At 55.1% G+C, this 17,588-nt stretch overlaps 1 protein-coding gene across 4 annotated transcripts in view; it reads right to left on the bottom strand.

Moving 5' to 3' along the window:
- SMG6 (SMG6 nonsense mediated mRNA decay factor) overlaps window positions 1-17,588 on the bottom strand; it is a 156,758-nt gene that overhangs the window by 10,028 nt on the left and 129,142 nt on the right. For 3 of the 4 annotated variants that reach the window (XM_074974503.1, XM_074974502.1, XM_074974500.1), the window contains 2 exons: window positions 10,885-11,061; window positions 6,666-6,815 (listed from right to left, as the gene is read on the bottom strand). In XM_074974503.1, coding sequence (XP_074830604.1) covers window positions 6,666-6,815; window positions 10,885-11,061 — 327 coding nt within the window. The remainder of the gene's footprint in view (window positions 1-6,665; window positions 6,816-10,884; window positions 11,062-17,588) is intronic. The other variant, XM_074974501.1, reaches the window with a different exon arrangement.

The following is a 17,588-nucleotide window of genomic DNA, read 5'->3' on the forward strand; positions in this document are numbered from 1 at the left end:
TTAAGTGAAGGTGACAGGTCAGGCCCCACTGGACAGCAGGTTTCAGGGTTACTGTGAGAGGCTGTCTGAACAAACAGATCATTCCCCATATGAGACCCTGTGTGCGTATGCACATGGGTGATGCCCAGCCTCAGACCCCATGTAGGACCCCCTGTACACGCCCAGTGTGCAGGTGACCCCGTCTGCGTGCCCCCTTGCATGTGGCATTTGCTGTCCCAGCTCTCACAGACTGTACCCATCAGACTCCTGGCAGCTGCGAGCAGGGCCTGTGCTGGTCGTCACGTCCCATTCCGCTCTCTGGGCCGCCCGGTGAGAGAAGGACACAGGATGCGCAGGGAGTGAAAGAGCGAGGTCGTGGGGAGTGTGCCAAGTCCCCTTGCAGCTCCAGGACGCTCAGGGAGCCAGAGGGAAATTCGCCTTTGCAGGGTTCAGAGGCCGGCAGCGAGATTTATTTTTGTTTGTGTGAGTAAAAGGCTGCAGAAGCCTCTGGCCAAGGGGACATGGGGGGGAGTGGCCTGTGATTCATACAGCCTCTCGCTGGCCTTGTGCCAGAGATGGAAGAGCGCCTGTGAGCAGAACTGAGAGGCAGGAGCCACATTAACGCTTCAGCTGGCACTGAGGGCACGGGAGCCTGGATCATGGCCAAGAGGAAGAGAAACTGGGCTGGGAGTTAGGATCCTGGGTTTCTAGTCCTGTGTACGTGTAACTCTGGGAAACACTTCATCTCTCCGGGCCTCAGCCTCCCATCACTAGAATGGGGACACTGGCCCTTCCTCACGAGCTGGGAGGCCAGGCTGTGTGTTAAGCCCCAGGAAGCCATGAAGGACCACAGAGCACTGTTAGCATCGGAGTAACACAGCTCGTGCTGGATGAGACGCACTTCGGAGCTCTGGTTGCCAGTGGGTGAGGCCAGCCTGGCTCCAACCTGAGCTCCTGGGGCAAGAGGAAGCGAGTGCTCTGTGCTGCTCTGGCAGAGGGTGCAGTGGCTCACTCACATGTCAGGAAGGAGGGTAGCTGAGGACCAGGCAGCATTCCACGCCCTCCGCCAGCCCATGGCCTGGAGTCGCGGATTCTGCCCAGCACTCTGCCCCAATGGGATACTCTAGGGTGGTCTGCAGCACTTCCTGCCTGCAGCCAACTCCTCATGGCACTCAGCCCTTGGGCCCAGGGAGTGCAGGGGGCTGGTGGGGGGGGTGTCTTTCAGCTGCCCCAGCTAGTGACAGCAGAGATCAGGCACTTCTGAACACATTAGAGCTCCAAATTCCCTCCATATCAGCATCAGCAGGAACCCCCTGGGGAGGCCGTCCTGACAGTGCCTTGTGTCTGGAAATGGAGCCACCCACGGGTACAGGCTGGAGCCCAGAGGCTCTGGGAGGGCTCCCTGCTGGGCAATACCCATCACAGTGCAGACTGAGGGGCTCTGACGGATCCTGCTTCCCCTGGCTCGCAGTGCTCACGGAGCGAGGACAAGCCGCTGACCACCAAGCCCGGGCAGAGGGGCCCCGGGAAGCGATGAGCAGTGAGCCAGCAGCAGAAGAAGCCCCTGCAGGGACACGGCTCCCCAGGGGGCTATTAGCAGCACGACGGTCACTCCACCAGCCCCCCTGCGCCGGCAGGGGCGCCAACACATTCCTGCTCTTGTCCAGGTGCCCCTGCCCACTCGGGCTCTGTCTGCTCCGCGGGGATACAGGCGGATTTTCCAAGGGTCCGAGAACAATGCCTGTTACTAGTCTCTGCTCCAGGGTTTCCTAGTTCCAAGGTTTGTTGGCAGCGTCTTCCTCAGGAGTAAACGTGCCCCGTGCCTGGTAGCGAGCTGGGGCCGCCGCCGTGGTGGAGCCGCCGGGGGTGGGTGTATGCCTTCCGCAGCCAGCAGGCACCCGCTCCTAGGCAGGTGCGTGTCAGTGCGTGTGCACCCGCCGCATTGTTCCTCAATGGAAAGCGTGAATGGGATGTGGCTATATTTAGAAAGTTACTCACGCAGCCGCCACAAAGGAGCGGCTGCATCTTAAGGGGGCGGCCGCTGTGCGTGCTCGGAGGGGACAGGAGTGAGGCTATTTTGGGAAGACATGTCATAATTGGCTGCCCAGTTAAGCTGCTTCTGTAATGTCGAGCAAAACAATAGCAGCATCCAGAGGAAGAGCCTGTTATGGTTCAGGTGGGATGTTTCTGGCGGTTCAGGAAACCTGACCGCTCCCAGAGCACAGCAGTGGCACAAAGGACAGGCTGGACCAAGGGCTCGGCCAAGGGGCGGGGGAGGCTGGGAACCCAGGCAGCAGCCAGCGCTTCGGAAGAGAGAACATGGCTGCCAGAGGGGCCCCGCTGCCATACACAGTTAGAATTACCTCCGGGCTCTTTTCTCTCCCACCCCATCACACCCCAGATGGGGCACCAGGGCTCTTCCCTGGAGGGAGTGTCCCTGCTGCTCACCCCCATGCCCACTGCAGTCTGACCAACTACTGCTGAGGGACTCGGGGAAGGGAAAATGGAGACGCCTGTCCTGGGTCCTAGGATGTGCAGAGGAACGCCCGAGCCCAGCACGCTGGGAGAGGAGCAGCAAATCTCTGGCCAGTGGGATCGGTCTGAGAGGGCCCCAGGTGCCCAAGGGAGCTCCTGGCAGAGGGCTGAGGTCTAGATCTACCCCCCCACCAGCCACCTCCCTGCACTGGACACTGCTCCACTCAGGCTCTTCTAGGCCCCAGGCCCAGCTGCTTCCACCTTCCCCAGAGCTGGAGTTAGAGTGTGACAAGAAATAAACCTCCTGCCATCCCCTGACCCTGTGGGAGTCCCACTTCCCCAGCAAGAGAACTGCGGGGCCCAGGTAAGAGGGGTGCAAAGGACCTTTGGTGCATCTATGCCAGTGTGTGAGAAGAATATAAGAGCTCAGAAAGCTGAACTCAGCCGTGTGGCTCTAAGTTTAAACACAGCAGCACTTATGCTGGCTGGGAACAAAGCAGAGGAGTGGGCAGACATGCCAGCTGGGATGAATGCCAGGAGATGGGTGAAGGGGGCACTAGCCCAGGACTCTGCCCCTGCAGGGAAGGCGGGCCAAGGGGATGTCAGCCCAGGGCAGAGAGAACAGGGCTATGAAATGTACAGGTAGACAGAGCTGAAAGTCTACGCCCTCTGGCTCCTGCTCCAACCCCTACTGCCTTGGGGCACAGGCCTTCAAAGGGAAGGAGAGTGCTTCAGGTCATGCTCCTCTCCCTCCCGGGAAATGGAACAGGAGCCAGTCCCTTAGAGCACTGGTTCTCAAAGCCAGTCCACTGCTTGTTCAGGGAAAGACCTTGGCGGGCCAGACCGGTTTGTTTACCTGCCGCATCCGCAGGTTCGGCCGATCGCAGCTCCCACTGGCCGCAGTTCACCGCTCCAGGCCAATGGGGGCTGCGGGAAGCAGCGTGGGCCAAGGGACGTGCTGGCCGCAGCCCCCATTAGCCTGGAGCAGCGAACCGCGGGCAGTGGGAGCCGCGATCGACCGAACCTGCAGACGTGGCAGGTAAACAAACTGGTCTGGCCTGTCAGGGGCGTTCTCTGAACAAGCAGCGGACCGGCTTTGAGAACCACTGCCTTAGATCACGCAGAGGCGAATGGGACCAGGAGCACCAGGCACCGTTACCTAAAGAACAGTGACCTAAAGGGAGTGCAGGGGACATGGTCTCCAGGTGTCTCACAAACTACTGCACTCCACTGCATTCGGTGGGCTCAGATACCAGCCCTGTTGTGTGAGACAAAGCTGACTGAAGGATCTGAAGCAGTGGCAAATGGCCAGTATGCAACTCGGCGCACATGCCTAAGGGTCCTACAAGGCTTGGGGTTGGCCTTCACTAGCGACCTAGGGTGGGGAGTCATGCAACCTGCCAGCAGCCAGGATGGGAGATGGGGAGCACGGCAGAGAGAACACCGAGAGCAGACATGGGCAGGAAGTGCCAGAAGATTCAGCTGGGAAGAATGCAGCTAATCCAGCTGGGTGGGGAGAGCTAATCTGACCTGTCAGTCAGTCCCTCTGGGGAGGACAGAACCTGGGGCAGGAATGGCAGACCCAGCCTGAGAGGCGAGGGTGGACAGAACATTAGAGAAGGACTTGCAAGAGCAAGGGCAAAGGAGACGGGTGGGATTTGGGGCTGCATGCACAGAGCAGAGAGGGGAGAATCCCTCTCCACAGGGCTGCTGCACTCCCTTCTGGGCACCACAGAGCCTGACAAGCTGCAGGGAGCTCAGTGAAGAGCACCAAAACCAACCAGTGGACAGGAGGGATTGAGAGATGGAGAAAGGGAGAGAAAGAGGATAGCTCAGTGGCCAGGGCACTACCCTGCATGGTGAGCTCAACTCCCTGCCCTGCCACAGATTCTCTGTGACCCTGGGCAAGTCTCTCAGGATACATCTACACTGCAATAACCCCCCCGTGGTCCCGAGTCTCAGAGCCAGGTCAGTTAACTGCGCCTTGCGGGGCTACAAATTGCAGTATAGATGTTTGGGCTTGGGCTGGAACCAGGGCTCTGAGACTCCGCCGAAATATCTACACCACTGCAATGGTAGAGCCCTGCAGCCCGAGTCAGCTGACCTGGGCCAGCTGTGGCCATGCTGCTGGCCTTTTACTGCAGCGTAGACACTCCCTAAGTCCCTCTGGGCCTCAGTTCCTCATCTGTAGCACGGGGATAATGACCGTGCCTGCCCTGCCTCTGGGAGGACACACACATTAAAGCCTGTGAGGTGCTCAGACACTACTTCAGTGAAGGGGGCCACATCTACTGCAGCAAGGCAGACTGAAAGCTGCTGGCCCAGTGGGGAAGAAGGGAGCAGGTTGGGAGACAGCTCCACCCTCCGCACAGAGGGGAGGCCAACTTTAGAACAGCCTGGAGACAGAACTAGGGGAAGTGGGATGAAATCAATGAGAGTGTCAGCTGAGTCTCAGGAGAAAGCCGTGCCTGGCTGTGGAGTCTCTCCCAAGAGAAGGCTCAGAATCCCCACTGCTCCAGGCAGTGCACACTAGGTAGGCTGAAATGCTGGTGAGCTCACTCCCATCCTGCTCCCTAGCTCCTCCAAGTCCCTGCCTCAGGCTGTCGGTCAGCACCCACTGCAGCATGAAGGCTGGGGCCCTGCCTGTGTCCTGCTCCATTCTCTTCCCGGCCAACGCTGGGCTGAATTACTTTACTTAAGCCCCAACGAGCTCTCCTCCACTCCTTAAAATCAGGCTCCAAGTGCACCTAAGCTCCCAGCTGCACAGCCCCCGACACTGCCCATGCCCTCGTGCTGACCTCCATCCGGCTCCAAGCCCCGGCCCAGTGCAGCTCTGGAAGAAGGGTGGAGTGCACTGGAAAGAAACCCCATGACACCCTCCGGCAGCCCCCAGCTCTCCCTGTGCAATGGGGCGTGGAGATGTACACAGAGGCAGAGAACGGCTCTGCTGTCCCGGGCTAGCGGCCCGGTCGGGCTCTGCAAGCACTGCCATCCCTGAACACGTGCAGTTCCTGTTTGCTGTGTCTGAACACGGAGCTGGGAAGTGGGGAATTTACTGACACCTCCCACTTAACAACCCTGGGAGGCTGGAAGGCTTCAGGCCGCTGTAATTTACAGCCCCTCTCTCCAATCTCCGTCTCACTTGCTGCTTTCCTTGTAGCATTAATGTGACCCAGATCCCTGCAGCAGCAGTGGGATGGTTAATGCAGGGCAGCCCCTCCCTCCCCGCACAATTCCGACCTGCCCCTCAAAAGGGATTTGTAAAAAAGGGGAAACATCCAGAAAGGTTGGGGTGGGTTTGGAAGTGCAGTGCCGTGGTTCTGGGCCCCCAGCCAATAGCTGGAGGGTACACATGTGTGCGCTCTCCCAGTAGGGCCTTCAGCGGCCCTGTTTTACAACCACCTCGGCACAGACTGCAGAGTTCACGCATCTGGCCAGACAGATGTATCTGGCTTACGTTCAAGGCTGGAAAATGAAGAATTATGGAAGTGAAGGGCCCTGGGCATTAGAGAGTGCGGAGGTGAGGGGGAGGGGGAACCAGGGAGAATTTTCCTCTGCTGAGAAATCCTCATCTGGGCTGCGAGTGTGGAGGAGGAAGAGGGCCGGAGAAAGCAAAGTGGCCAATAGCCATGCATGTGGGGTTGCTCTTAAAGGGCCAGTGTGCTCACAACCAGGGCCCAGCTCCAAATCCAGCCAGTTTAGTTCACAAGATACCACTGGGGAAAGCTCTAGGAACTCAATAGGGCTAGAGTAAAAGAATCTCTATCTGTCTGCCTGTGTTGCCATAGTGATGCTTTGGTTACAGCCATGGGCAGCAGCATCTCCCTGAGGGGGCTCTTTAATTGACTGCGGAGATCCCCCACAAGGCGGAAATGCAGAGCCCAGCTCTGGACCCCTGACACGCACATCGTGAGGCCTGGCTGTGCAGATCCCTGACCGGAGGATGACCTCGCACGGGGGGCAGCACAGTGACAGCCTGGCCTAGCTTGCCCCTGGGTTTCTGACAGGTTTGCATTCACCTTGGCCTGGCCCCTTTCTTCTGAAGCCAATGGAGGCTTTTCCACTCACTCCCTCTGGAGCAGGACTGGGCCCCATGTGACCTGGAAGGAAAGCTCAGGCTTCTGTGAGACTCCCCACTAGCTCCCTGCCCCTGGACACAACAGGGAGAACAGTTGAATCCTACCCTCCCAGCGGGGATCCAAGTGCCCTACCTGAATCTTGTCCTGACGACGCTGCTGCTCAGCTACTTTCCTGGCCAGTGCTTGCTTCCTGGCTCTGAGTTCCCTGATGTCAAACTCTTCTCCACTGACTTCAGCCTCAGAATCATCTTCAAATGCCTCGATCCTCAAGTCATCCTCCTTCTTACAGGAAACCCAGACAAACCAGAAGAGGAGAATTCATTATAGGTGAGAGTCAGCGACATTGAAGGCCCCTCCCCAGCACATACAGCCCCCCGCCGCTCTCTGACACTCCTTGGGGAGGTTTCAGTCTATTTCTGGAAATACTAAACAAAAAACCAAGGGAAATGACCCTCCTCCCCACCTACCGTCAGTTAACACAACAGGGCTGAATGACACCAGAAAGGCCAGGAAATCCAGAGCTGAGGCTTAGAGTAAGGAGGGTGTGGTGGTTAAAGCGCTGGTCTGCTTTCAGTTCCAGGCTCTGCCAGACTCCTGGTGTGACCCTGGACAAGTTATTTAACCTCTGTGAATGGGGAGAATGCAGCTGCCTTTCGCCCACCCTTCCTCTGCCTTGTCTATTTAGACTGTAATCTCTCTGGGGCAGAGACTGCTTCCTATCATATGTCTGTACCAATGGGCCCCAACTGCAGCTGAGATCTCTAGATGCTACCATAACACAAGTAAAAACTTGTAATAAAGGCTGGAAACACAAACTGAGCCTTCTGCCACTCGAGAAGGAAACTTAAATTCCTGGATTCCAAGGCCAGAGGGACCATTAGATTGTCTGGTCTGCTCTCCTGCGTAACTCATGCCAGTGAACTTCCCCCAGCGCTCCATGCATCAAGCCCGTTCTTTCTGCCTGCACTACAGCAGATCTTTTCAAAAGGGAAGTCCAATCTGGATTTAAACACTCCAAGTGCAGAGAATCCACCCATCCCTTGGTGAGCTGTTACCCTCACTCTGAAACATTGGCACCTCATTTCCAGTCTGAATTTGTCTGGCTTCAGCTCCCAGCCCTTGGGTCTCGTTCAGCCTTTGTCTGCTAGACTGAGGAGCCCTCTCCGCTCACAGACCTTCCTCCAGGTAGGTATTTACAGACCGCGATCAAGTCACTCTTCTTCTTCTCTTGGCTAGCACTGGCTGAGCTTCTCTCCCGTCACCGTAAGGCAGGTTTTCCAGACCTCGAATCGTTGCAGCTCCTTTCTGAGCCCTTCCAGCTGGCCCGCGTCCTTTCTGAAGCGTGGACCCCAGCACTGAGCACTATCCCCATAATGGTCTCCCACGGGCCATATGCAGTGGGATCACCTCCCTACGCCTGCTCCATATTCCTGGGCGGATCCAGCCAAGGATTGCATTTGCCCTCTTAGTCAGCCCATCGCTTCAGCTGATTTCCACCATGATCCCATGTCCCTATCAGAGTCCCCACTTTCCAGAACACAGCCCCCCCGTAAGTGAGAGCTGCATTCCTGGCTCCTAGCTGGAGGACCCAGCCTTTGGCTGCATTAAAATGCAGGTTGGCCAAAGGCGCCCAGCTTCCCCGGTGATCCACATTGCTCTCAAGAACTGCCCTATCCCACCATTATCCACCATTGCACCAGTCTGGGCCTCAGCTCCAAACTTTACCCCCAGGGATTTAATATTTTCTTCCACACCACTGACAAGAGACTGAATAGTGTTGGGTCGAGAATGGATCCCCGTGGGACCCTTCTAGAAATGCTCTGCATTGGACTTGGCCTCTGGCCTCATCGTGGTTCCAAGGCAAGGCGTACACATCCTCTGGGTTTTGCACGAGCACATTCCTAGTTAACAAGCTGACTCATTTAAACTTCTGACTTGCTCCTGTTATGGTGGTTGATACCCTGGGTGACTGCAGCAGGCTGTTCATGTGTGCTGGTCCAGGACAGTAAGGATGTGAAGTTGCCTGAGGGAATTGGGTGGGAAGGGCTCATATTGGGGGCTTCTTGTCCTGTTTCAAGAAATTCCCTTGGAAGGGCCTCAGAACTAGTCAGTGTGTTGGAGCTGAGGAGGAAATGGCAGTTCCTCTGCCACACTGAGCTGCATGGCTATAAACTCGATCCTGAGCCTGAACCCTGACACTCCCCTCACTTTCCCCTGCTACATAGGGCACTTGAAGGTTTAAACTAGAGTAAATCGTGGATTCTTTGTAACTTGAAGTCTTCAAACAGTGATGGGAGGACATCAATAACTCAGCCAGAGGTCAGGGGTCTGTTACAGGAGAGGGTGGATGAGGCTCTGTGGCCTGTGATGTACAAGAGGTCAGACACGATGATCCCGTATGGCCTTAAAGTCTATGAGTCTTTGGGTTCCAGTTCCTGTGGAAGCCCCTGTGCTGGAAGTTAGCCCCTGCTCTTTATGCCACATGGCATGTGTTTGGAGGTCAGTTTGGTTTGCTCAGATGGTCTTCATGGGACTATGCCCTTTGGGTCCTGGGCCTCCTCAGACTTTCCCATTGATCAGGACGAGCCTCAGCCACACACAGAGCACCAATTGCCAGGCCAGGGGGTGAGGCTTTCAAGTCTCAACAAACCCCTGGACCTGGCAAGAGAGGCGAAGGCTGACAGCCTGGGACAGAGTGTACTAAATCTCTGGGCACCCCCAGCCTCAGCGCAGCTTGGAGCGGCTTTCAGGGAGCACAGGGGCTGCTCACATATGCACTGGGCACCTCATGCTTCCTGGTTTCACACTCAGTAATTTTACTGAGACCAGGCTGGGCCACACATTCAGCAGCTCTTCCCTCCGAGTGACCCTGTAGCCATGGGAAGGAGGAAGACGGAGCCCTCAGACTCACTTCCCTCTCAGGAGAGCACAGACCACAGTGAGAGGTAGAGAGATGGTGGCCCCAGTGAGGGGCACAGTTCAGATGTGCAGCCTGCAGTGTTGTTTCCAGGTTTGGAATAAGCTCGCCCAGGGTCAGGGGATGGTCACGTTGGCCTGCTGGAGGCTCAGCTCAGACCCAAATGCAGAAGCTCATGGGTTACGTAAGGAGTTCACAGAAAGGTTCCCACAGCTAAGCTAGGGGCCTCCCTGGTTAGCCCAGAGGGGCAGGGAATGACAGCCTAGAGGCCTCCCTGGTTAGCCCAGGGGGGTGCCATTCTCTGTCTCTTAGCCCAGTTATGGAAGAAGGTTAGAGCTGCTGCCAGGAAATCCCTGCTGAGAGCAGTGAGGGTGCCCGAGTGGCAGACACTGAACTGTGCCACAAAACTCCAGATGGGTCATTCTCTCTCTCTGGTCTGTCTCTATCTCAGAGCAGAAGGATTCAAGTCTCTGTGTATCACAGTGGCTTATGACCACTGTTACTGGGATCTCTGACTGTCCTTCCCAACAGCCTGGTCGGTGTCCCTGCAGGTCAGGGTCTCAGCTCCCACACACATCCAGTGCTGCCATGCTGAGATCGCAGGGGGGCTGAAGGGAGCTAGGGCACTCTCTTGTTGGGTGCCTGAGCTCCACCCAGCCCTCCTCTGGGGACAACTGAACTGGCTAAGTGGACTCTTCGAATGCAGGCCACCCACAGCGATGGATTTTCCCTACTCTAACCTGCTCTGTGTCTTTCTAGCCCCCGATGGAGGAGGATGGGCAGAGCCAGGGCCACCCAGCCCCCAGCCCCAAATGCCTTTCCCTTTCTCCACTGTTCCCTGGCATTTCAAACTGCAAGATTAAACACAAGGAAAGTGTCAACCTGCAGCGTGGCTGGCAGGGCCGTTGAACACACACACTGAGCCTGGAGTGAAGCAAGGGCTACAGGAACAAGCAAGGGCAGAAAAACAAGAGGAGAATTCCTTAATCACATCAGGATGTGAGAAGCAGGGGAGGGAGGGGGCGCCAATGTCAGCTCTTCCTGTGCGTGTGCTGGAGGCTGGAGTTCAGGCCTCTGCCGCATTGAGCTCCACGGCTGTAAACTTGATCCTGAGCCTGAACCCTGACATCCCCCTTGCCGGGCTCCCGCGCTGCACGTTATTAGAGCTCTTCCCCCTTTAAGTATTAAACAGCAGCATCTGGAACTCATAGCAGTGAGCAAGACAGAGGCACATGGGTGGGACTGGCAGGAAGGGGCACAAGCAAAGTAGACTCGAGAGACCAGGACTGCTCACCATTCCGCTCCCCCCGCCACAGTGCAGAATGCACACACAGCTACCCTGGCTATAAATAGTGGGAGCTGCAGGGCCGGCAGGGGCTGGGCCCCACAGCGGTGACCCTTCCTTCGCTGAGGCGCGCTCTTCCCGCACGGTACCTGATCTTCCAGTTGTTTTCCCTCTTGGCTTCCCATTTCCTTTCCCATGGCGTCTGGGACGGGTGCCACTGACACATATTTTCCACCCTTGAATGCCAGCAAAGGCTCTTCTTGTCCACAAAGGGCTTCCAGGAAATACTTCAGAACTGTGACCCTCTTGCAGTCAGCTGCAATAACCTACAGGGTGAGGATCAGGGGGTCGGGGAGAGAAAGAAAAACAGAGTCAGTGCCCAGGGAAGGCAGAGAGCAGTGGCAGTCAGCCACTGACCAAAGGGAAACCTCAGAGCCTGGGGCCCAGCTGCTGCGAGCAGTGCTGATGCATACAGCAGGGCCCAGTGAGCACCTGGGAGAGGATGGTTACTCATCCCCCTTTGGCTCAGGAAATGGCCGATGCCCAGCACCAGTGTCTGGCCCTTGAGCTTGTGGCCAAGGGGCAGGGAGAACTGGGGCAGGCTAATGCAAGCACAGGCACCGACACCTCTCACAGAACGCCTTGTGCACTGCAGACAGGGTTCACCTCTCCAGCCTCTCCCCTGGAGCCCGCTCCTGGTTCGGAGCTGAAGGAAAGACCCCCATCCCCAGGCAGAATTCCCGCCCAAGAGCTGGAAACCTGCTCAAGTGGGAGATGGATGAGGAGGACTCTCCTGGCTGTTTCATTTCAGCTAGAACAGGAACCCCTGACAGCCCCCACAATGGACACAGGAGGGCTCAGCGGACAGCTGTCAGGGGAATGACACAGATGCTGAGAGCCAGCAGGTGGGGGCATTTTACAGAAGGCACGCACCTCCTGGACTCGGCTGCTGCCTCAGCCCATGAGCTCATCTCACAAAATAACCAGGGAGCCTGTCAGGGCTGAGCTAGCCAGGATGCAATTCAATAGCTTGGGTAATTATCAAATGTATGAGACTCTCAGATGGAGTTTCCAGAGCACTGGAGCCTGGAACGCTCCCCTCTGGTGCCACACAGCCCCCAGCCCTGCACCAGACCCTCTGCCTGGGCCCCAAGCCCCAGCCCTTGGGCAGATCAGAATCCCTTCCCCTGCTATAGCAGAGCACTGCGTCTGTACTCTCCCTGCCTGCCGCTTTCCCTTTCCAACACCAGCTGGGAGAGCCGAACCCTTGGCGATGGTTTGTCCTGTCCACTGCAAACCTATGATGGCCAAGCTCACAGGAACGAGTTAACCCTGCCCTGCTCTTCTCTTTGTACCTTGCTCACATGGACTTCGCACCATGGTTCTGGCTCCACTTTACTCCGTTTACACTGGAAGCAGTGCCCAGATTCTGCTCCCCAAGTCAGAAGGCCCCAGCTTGCTCCCACTCGTGGACCCCAGAACCAGGCAGCTCATTTATGGGGTCTAGCTGATTTCACTCCAGTGCGACCACAGTGAACCTGAGTGCCCAGCACCCATTGGGAGGGCACAAGGCTCAGATATCAGGAAGAATGGGGGGCACCCCACACATCAGATGATCAACTGGGAGGCTCAACACACATGGGGAAGCGATGGGGCAGCAGCGCCCGTCAAGATCCCATGTTGCTATGGGATACACTGCGTATACCAACCACAGGCTGCGGGCAGAGCAGAAATACAGAAGCAGGGCTGAGGTAGCACGACGGGCAGGCAACAGTGAGCAATGGGCTGGCAGGCGGCACGCAGAGAACCCCCCCACGGCACCAGGCTGCAGCGCAGAGGAAACTTCTGCACTTCCACAATGCTGCCAGTTTCCTCTCTGTGGGCTAATTTTAACCACCTTGTTGTTACAGTGTGTGTCAGCCACCTGACCCTGCTGTGACCCCTGACCTTGTGCCCCAGCTACTGCATGAACTAGGGAGCCTTATGTAACAAGAGCAGGGCTCTCCTCTGTGTCTGGAGCAGCAGAGAATTAAAGAGCCCATCAGTCAGACTCCCTCTCTTCCGAGTCAATCACACAGCCATTGCTAACTGCCTCAAGACAGCAGGAGTAAGAAACATGCCTCCGACTCCCCTGGGCAGAGGCCTCTACGGGTGGTGGTGGTGGGCTGCCAGAAGGGAAAATGGAAAGAATAAAGCCCCAGATCCTCAGAGATATTTAGGCACCTAACTCACACTGATTTCAGTGGGAGTTAGGTGCCTAAAGACTTGGAGGATCTGAGCCTAAATGCCTTCAGCTGAGTGAAAGAATGATTCGTGGTAGAAGGGGACCCAATAACGAAGAAGAGAGTGGCACATGGGGGAATGGCATCAAACTAAGAGAAGGGAAATGTAGTCTGAACATCAGGAAAACTGTCAGGAATGTTGAAACTATAGTAAAGAACAGAATTACCAGACACATAGATGAACACCATTTGTTGGGGAAGAGTCAGCATGGTTTTTGTAAAGGGAAATCATCCCTCACCAATCTATTAGAATTCAACAAACATGAGCACAAGGAGGATCCAGTGGATATAGTGTACTTAGATGTTCAGAAAGCCTTTGACAAGGTCGCTAACCAAAGGCTCTTAAGCAAAGTGAGCAGTCATGGGATAAGAGGGCAGGTCCTCTCATGGATCAGTAACTGGTTAAAAGATAGGAAACAAAGTGTAGGAATAAATGGTTGGTTTTCAGAATGGAGAGTGATAAATAGTGGTGTCCCCCAGGGGTCTGTACTGGGACCAGTCCTAGTCAACATAGTAATAAATGATCTGGAAAAAGGGGTAAACAGTGGCAAAATTTGCAGACAATACAAAATTACTCAAGCTAGTTAAGTCCAAAGCTGACTTTGAAGAGTTACAAAGGGATCTCACAAAACTGATTGACTGGGCAATAAAATGACAGATGAAGTTCAATGTTAATAAATGCAAAATATTGCACATTGGAAAACATAATCCTAACTATACATATACAATGTTGGGGTCTAAATTCATTGTTACCACTCAAGAAAGATCTTGGAGTCATTGTGGAGAGTTCTCTGAAAACATCCGCTCAATGTGCAGCGGCCGTCAAAAAAGCGAACATAATGTTGGGAACCATTAAGAAAGGGAGAGACAATAGGACAGAAAATATCCTAGTGCCTCTCTATAAACCATAGTACACCCACATCTTGAATACTGCGTGCAGATCTTGTTGTCCCATCTCAAAAAAGATGTATTGGAGTTGGAAAAGGTTCAGAGAATGGCAACAAACATGATGAGGGGTATGGAACGGCTGCCATATGAGGAGAGATTAATAAGGCTGGGACTTTTCAGCTTGGAAAAGAGACGACTAAGGGGGGATACAATGGAGGTCTATAAAATCTTGACTGGTGTGGAGACAGTGAATCAGGAAGTGTTATTGACTCCTCCACATAACACAAGAACTAGGGGTCACCCAATGAAATGAATGGGCAGCAGGTTTAAAACAACCAAAAGGAAGTATTTCTTCACACAATGCACAGTCAACCTGTGGAACTCGTTGCCAGAGGATATTGTGAAGGTCAAAACCATAACAGCCTTCAAAAAAGAATTAGGTAAGTTCCTGGAGGATAGGTCCATCCATGGCTATTAGCCAGGAATGCAACCCTTTGCTCTGAGTGTCCCTAGCCTCTGTTTGCAAGAAGCTGGGAGTGGACGACAGGGGATGGATCACTCGGATGACTGCCTGTTCTGCTCACTCCCTCTGCAACTGGCATGGAAGACAGGACACTGGGCTAGATGGACCATTGCTCTGATCCAATATGGCCAATTCTATGTTCTAGGCTGGGTTTCGTCTCCCAAGGGAAGAGTGAGCACTTCACTGCTTGGAACACCCCTAAATCTAGACTGGACACCACCTGGAATATGTCCTGGAGGCAACACCCCTGCCCCCACTGGCCATCCCTGATGAATGATTCTTGGAGGAGCAAAGCTGGGAGGAACAAAGAACGATACAGCTAGGCTGAATATCAAGGGAACTTCCTACCTGTGAGAGCTACCAGGCTGCGGAGATGTTGGGGAAATGAGAGAGCCCCTTGCTTGGGTCACTGCAAACTAGATTCGCTAAGTCCCTGGTGCCCAGGCTCTAGGCCCAGTCCTGCCTTGGCCCAGAGCAGATGGCTTCAGTGACAGGACTTTTCCAGCTCTAATATCAGCAGTTCTACGGGGCCCAGGTTGCTGTGTAAATGAAACCATGCATGCCCAGTTCCAGCAACTCAACACAGTTGTGCGAATACTTTGGTGTGCTGATGCCTGGGCTTGCACACGTGTGCGGGAGTGATGTGGTTGGGTGAGTGGGTGCTGCTGGAGCACAAAGCATTGGGACTCCCAGTGTCACCCACTGAGGAAGGACTCAAAGGCCTGCAAAGAGCTTGCTGGGGACTGGTGAGTGGAGCCACCTTTCCGGTCACGAGCAGCACGAGGTGGAGTCTCTAGTCTGTCACTCAAGGTCTAGAACACAAGCAGATGATGGCAGGAATATAGCTCGATGCAGGAGCTGGGATTGGCGTGAGGGGCCAAGCCTGGCTAAGCAGCTGGGTGTTGGGTCCGCACCCATTCCTGAGTGGATTTTTAGGAGGTACCTTCAAAATTAATGGCAATTGTGCCTGCATCTTCTGCCTTGTTTAGGATCCCAGAGGCTTTATTCAGCAGCTTCACCAACAGGACTCAGTGCCGCCCCAGCTCCTGCAGTGTGGCCACTGGGACTCATTCCTAGCCCACCTTGAGATATGCTTTCCACCTAGCCACCCCTCATACACCTGAGGGAGAAGAGGCTGGGAGTAAACAGGAGGGGTCAGGATTAAACTGCAAAATCCTCCACAAAGCTGGGGAGCTTCAGCCTGGAGAGTGACCAGTGATGTTGCAGAAAAGCCCTCTCCCACCCCACGAGGGCGGGGGGGAGGGAGGGGAATTAGGCATGTCCTCTTATCCCCTCCCTGAAAAAAAAATCCAACTAGGGCACACATGAGTTCCTGCTGGCTAACACAGGGCAAGGGTTGTTTAAAGTCAGTTCCCCTGCTCAGGGAGAAGCGCCCAGCTAACGGTCCATGACATAATCCCCCAGTAACTCGCCTCATGAACAGAGGTTTCCAGGCTGCATCAATAAAAGAGAAAGAAGCAAATAACCTCAGCACCCTCATCACATGAACACCCAGGAATAACAGCCTTGCTAACTGCCAGCAGCCCAAGGCTGGGCTTTCCTGGAGCTCAGCTGGCCCAGCTCTCCCCAGTTCAGGATGGCACCAGGGATAGTGGCCTCTCTGACATGGTCTGAGTAGCTTGACTCTGACTCGCACCAGGGTATCTGGTATTGCACAGCAGCAGCCTGCGTGACACACAGCTACACAGGGTGCTGGAAACTTCCTGTTTCAGGATGGAAACGGAAGCACCCGTATCAGCCCCAGGATGCCAAGAGGGTTCCAGGCCACTGGGCTGCAGACCCAGCAAGCCCATCTGACCCAAAGGGGCAGCCCGGGGCCATCAATTACTCTTCACGCAGGCTCAGCTGGGAAGAAGCAGAGATGCTGCAGCCTGGGGGAGGTGGGGGGGAGGGTGTGTATATCTCTGATGCTGCAGAAAGAACTGAAAGTTCAAATGCAAAACTAGAGAGTGTGGATTTGCTGTGAGGTGCAGCAGCAGACGGGCCCAAGGAGAGGAGTTCAGCAGCAGAATGTGCCCTTCCCCCACAGGCTGCGCAGTGAGACAGCAGGAACCGAAAACCCTGGCTTCAAGTATTCACTGAACGCTACCATCAGCTTGACACGCACACAGCCACTTGAAAAGGAAAACTGAAACCAAGCTTTGGTGAAGTGGTCTGGTGCCCTGCTGTGACCTGGGCTCAGTTCCCTAGAGACATGAGTGATGCTGGGGGGACAGTGCTGCATGGGTCATCGGCCTTACGATTTCATTGGGGATGGGGGGTGGGTTGAGCCTATGCTAACTCAAACATGCCAGATACCCAGTAAGACACTCACCCCCCCAAACACGCTGCCTGCCTGCTAACACACAGTGAGGAGGGCTAACTGCCTGCTAATTCACAGGTCATATGTTAACACGCTGATCATTCACAAAGACACAGCAGGACATACGTTAACATGCTTACTGCCTGACACAGCAGGATGCATGTTCACTGAACCAGCTGGTGCATTTTCAAAGCACCTTTGCAGGTTTAACGCTATCAGCCCAGCTCTGCTATTTTTGCCTTCCAGTGACCATTTACAGAAGACCACAGGACAGGGCACCAGAGCTCCCCAGGTGTAATCCCTGCTTCAACTCCACCTCCCTCAGTGGCCTTTGCCTCCTTTCCCCATGCCGGACACGGAATGGGGTGGATGAAATACGTCAGAGAGAAAGGCACTAACGGGTGCTGATCTCACCGTGTCACTACAGGACAGGATTCTGCGCTGAAGCACTGCTCAAAGCCACGGGCACAGGAAGGCCAGGAGCCAGCCGGAAGGACAGGCAGTCATGATGGCAGCACACGTGCTACAGGAGACTAAAGGCAGGGACGGGACTCACTCCCATGAGCTGCATGTGCAGTGCTATACCTGGCACTCGCAAGGTGACATCATCAGACCCTAACCAGATTCTTGCTCTGGATCAGCTGCGGGGCTGGTCGTGGGGCAGCTTCTTCAGTCAGTGCTGGACTGGGCTGCCCTGAGTGCTCTTGACCAGGCTGCAGTACATACTGCTTTTCCTCAGCGAAGCTAATTGCTGTCACACCCACTGATACCTTCAATCAACTTTTACAACTTGGTAATTTTACAGAGCAAATAACCGGGAGGCAGAAATGCAAAGTC

This window comes from Natator depressus, chromosome 17 (assembly GCF_965152275.1).
Source record: "Natator depressus isolate rNatDep1 chromosome 17, rNatDep2.hap1, whole genome shotgun sequence".
Classification (NCBI taxonomy): domain Eukaryota; kingdom Metazoa; phylum Chordata; order Testudines; family Cheloniidae; genus Natator; species Natator depressus.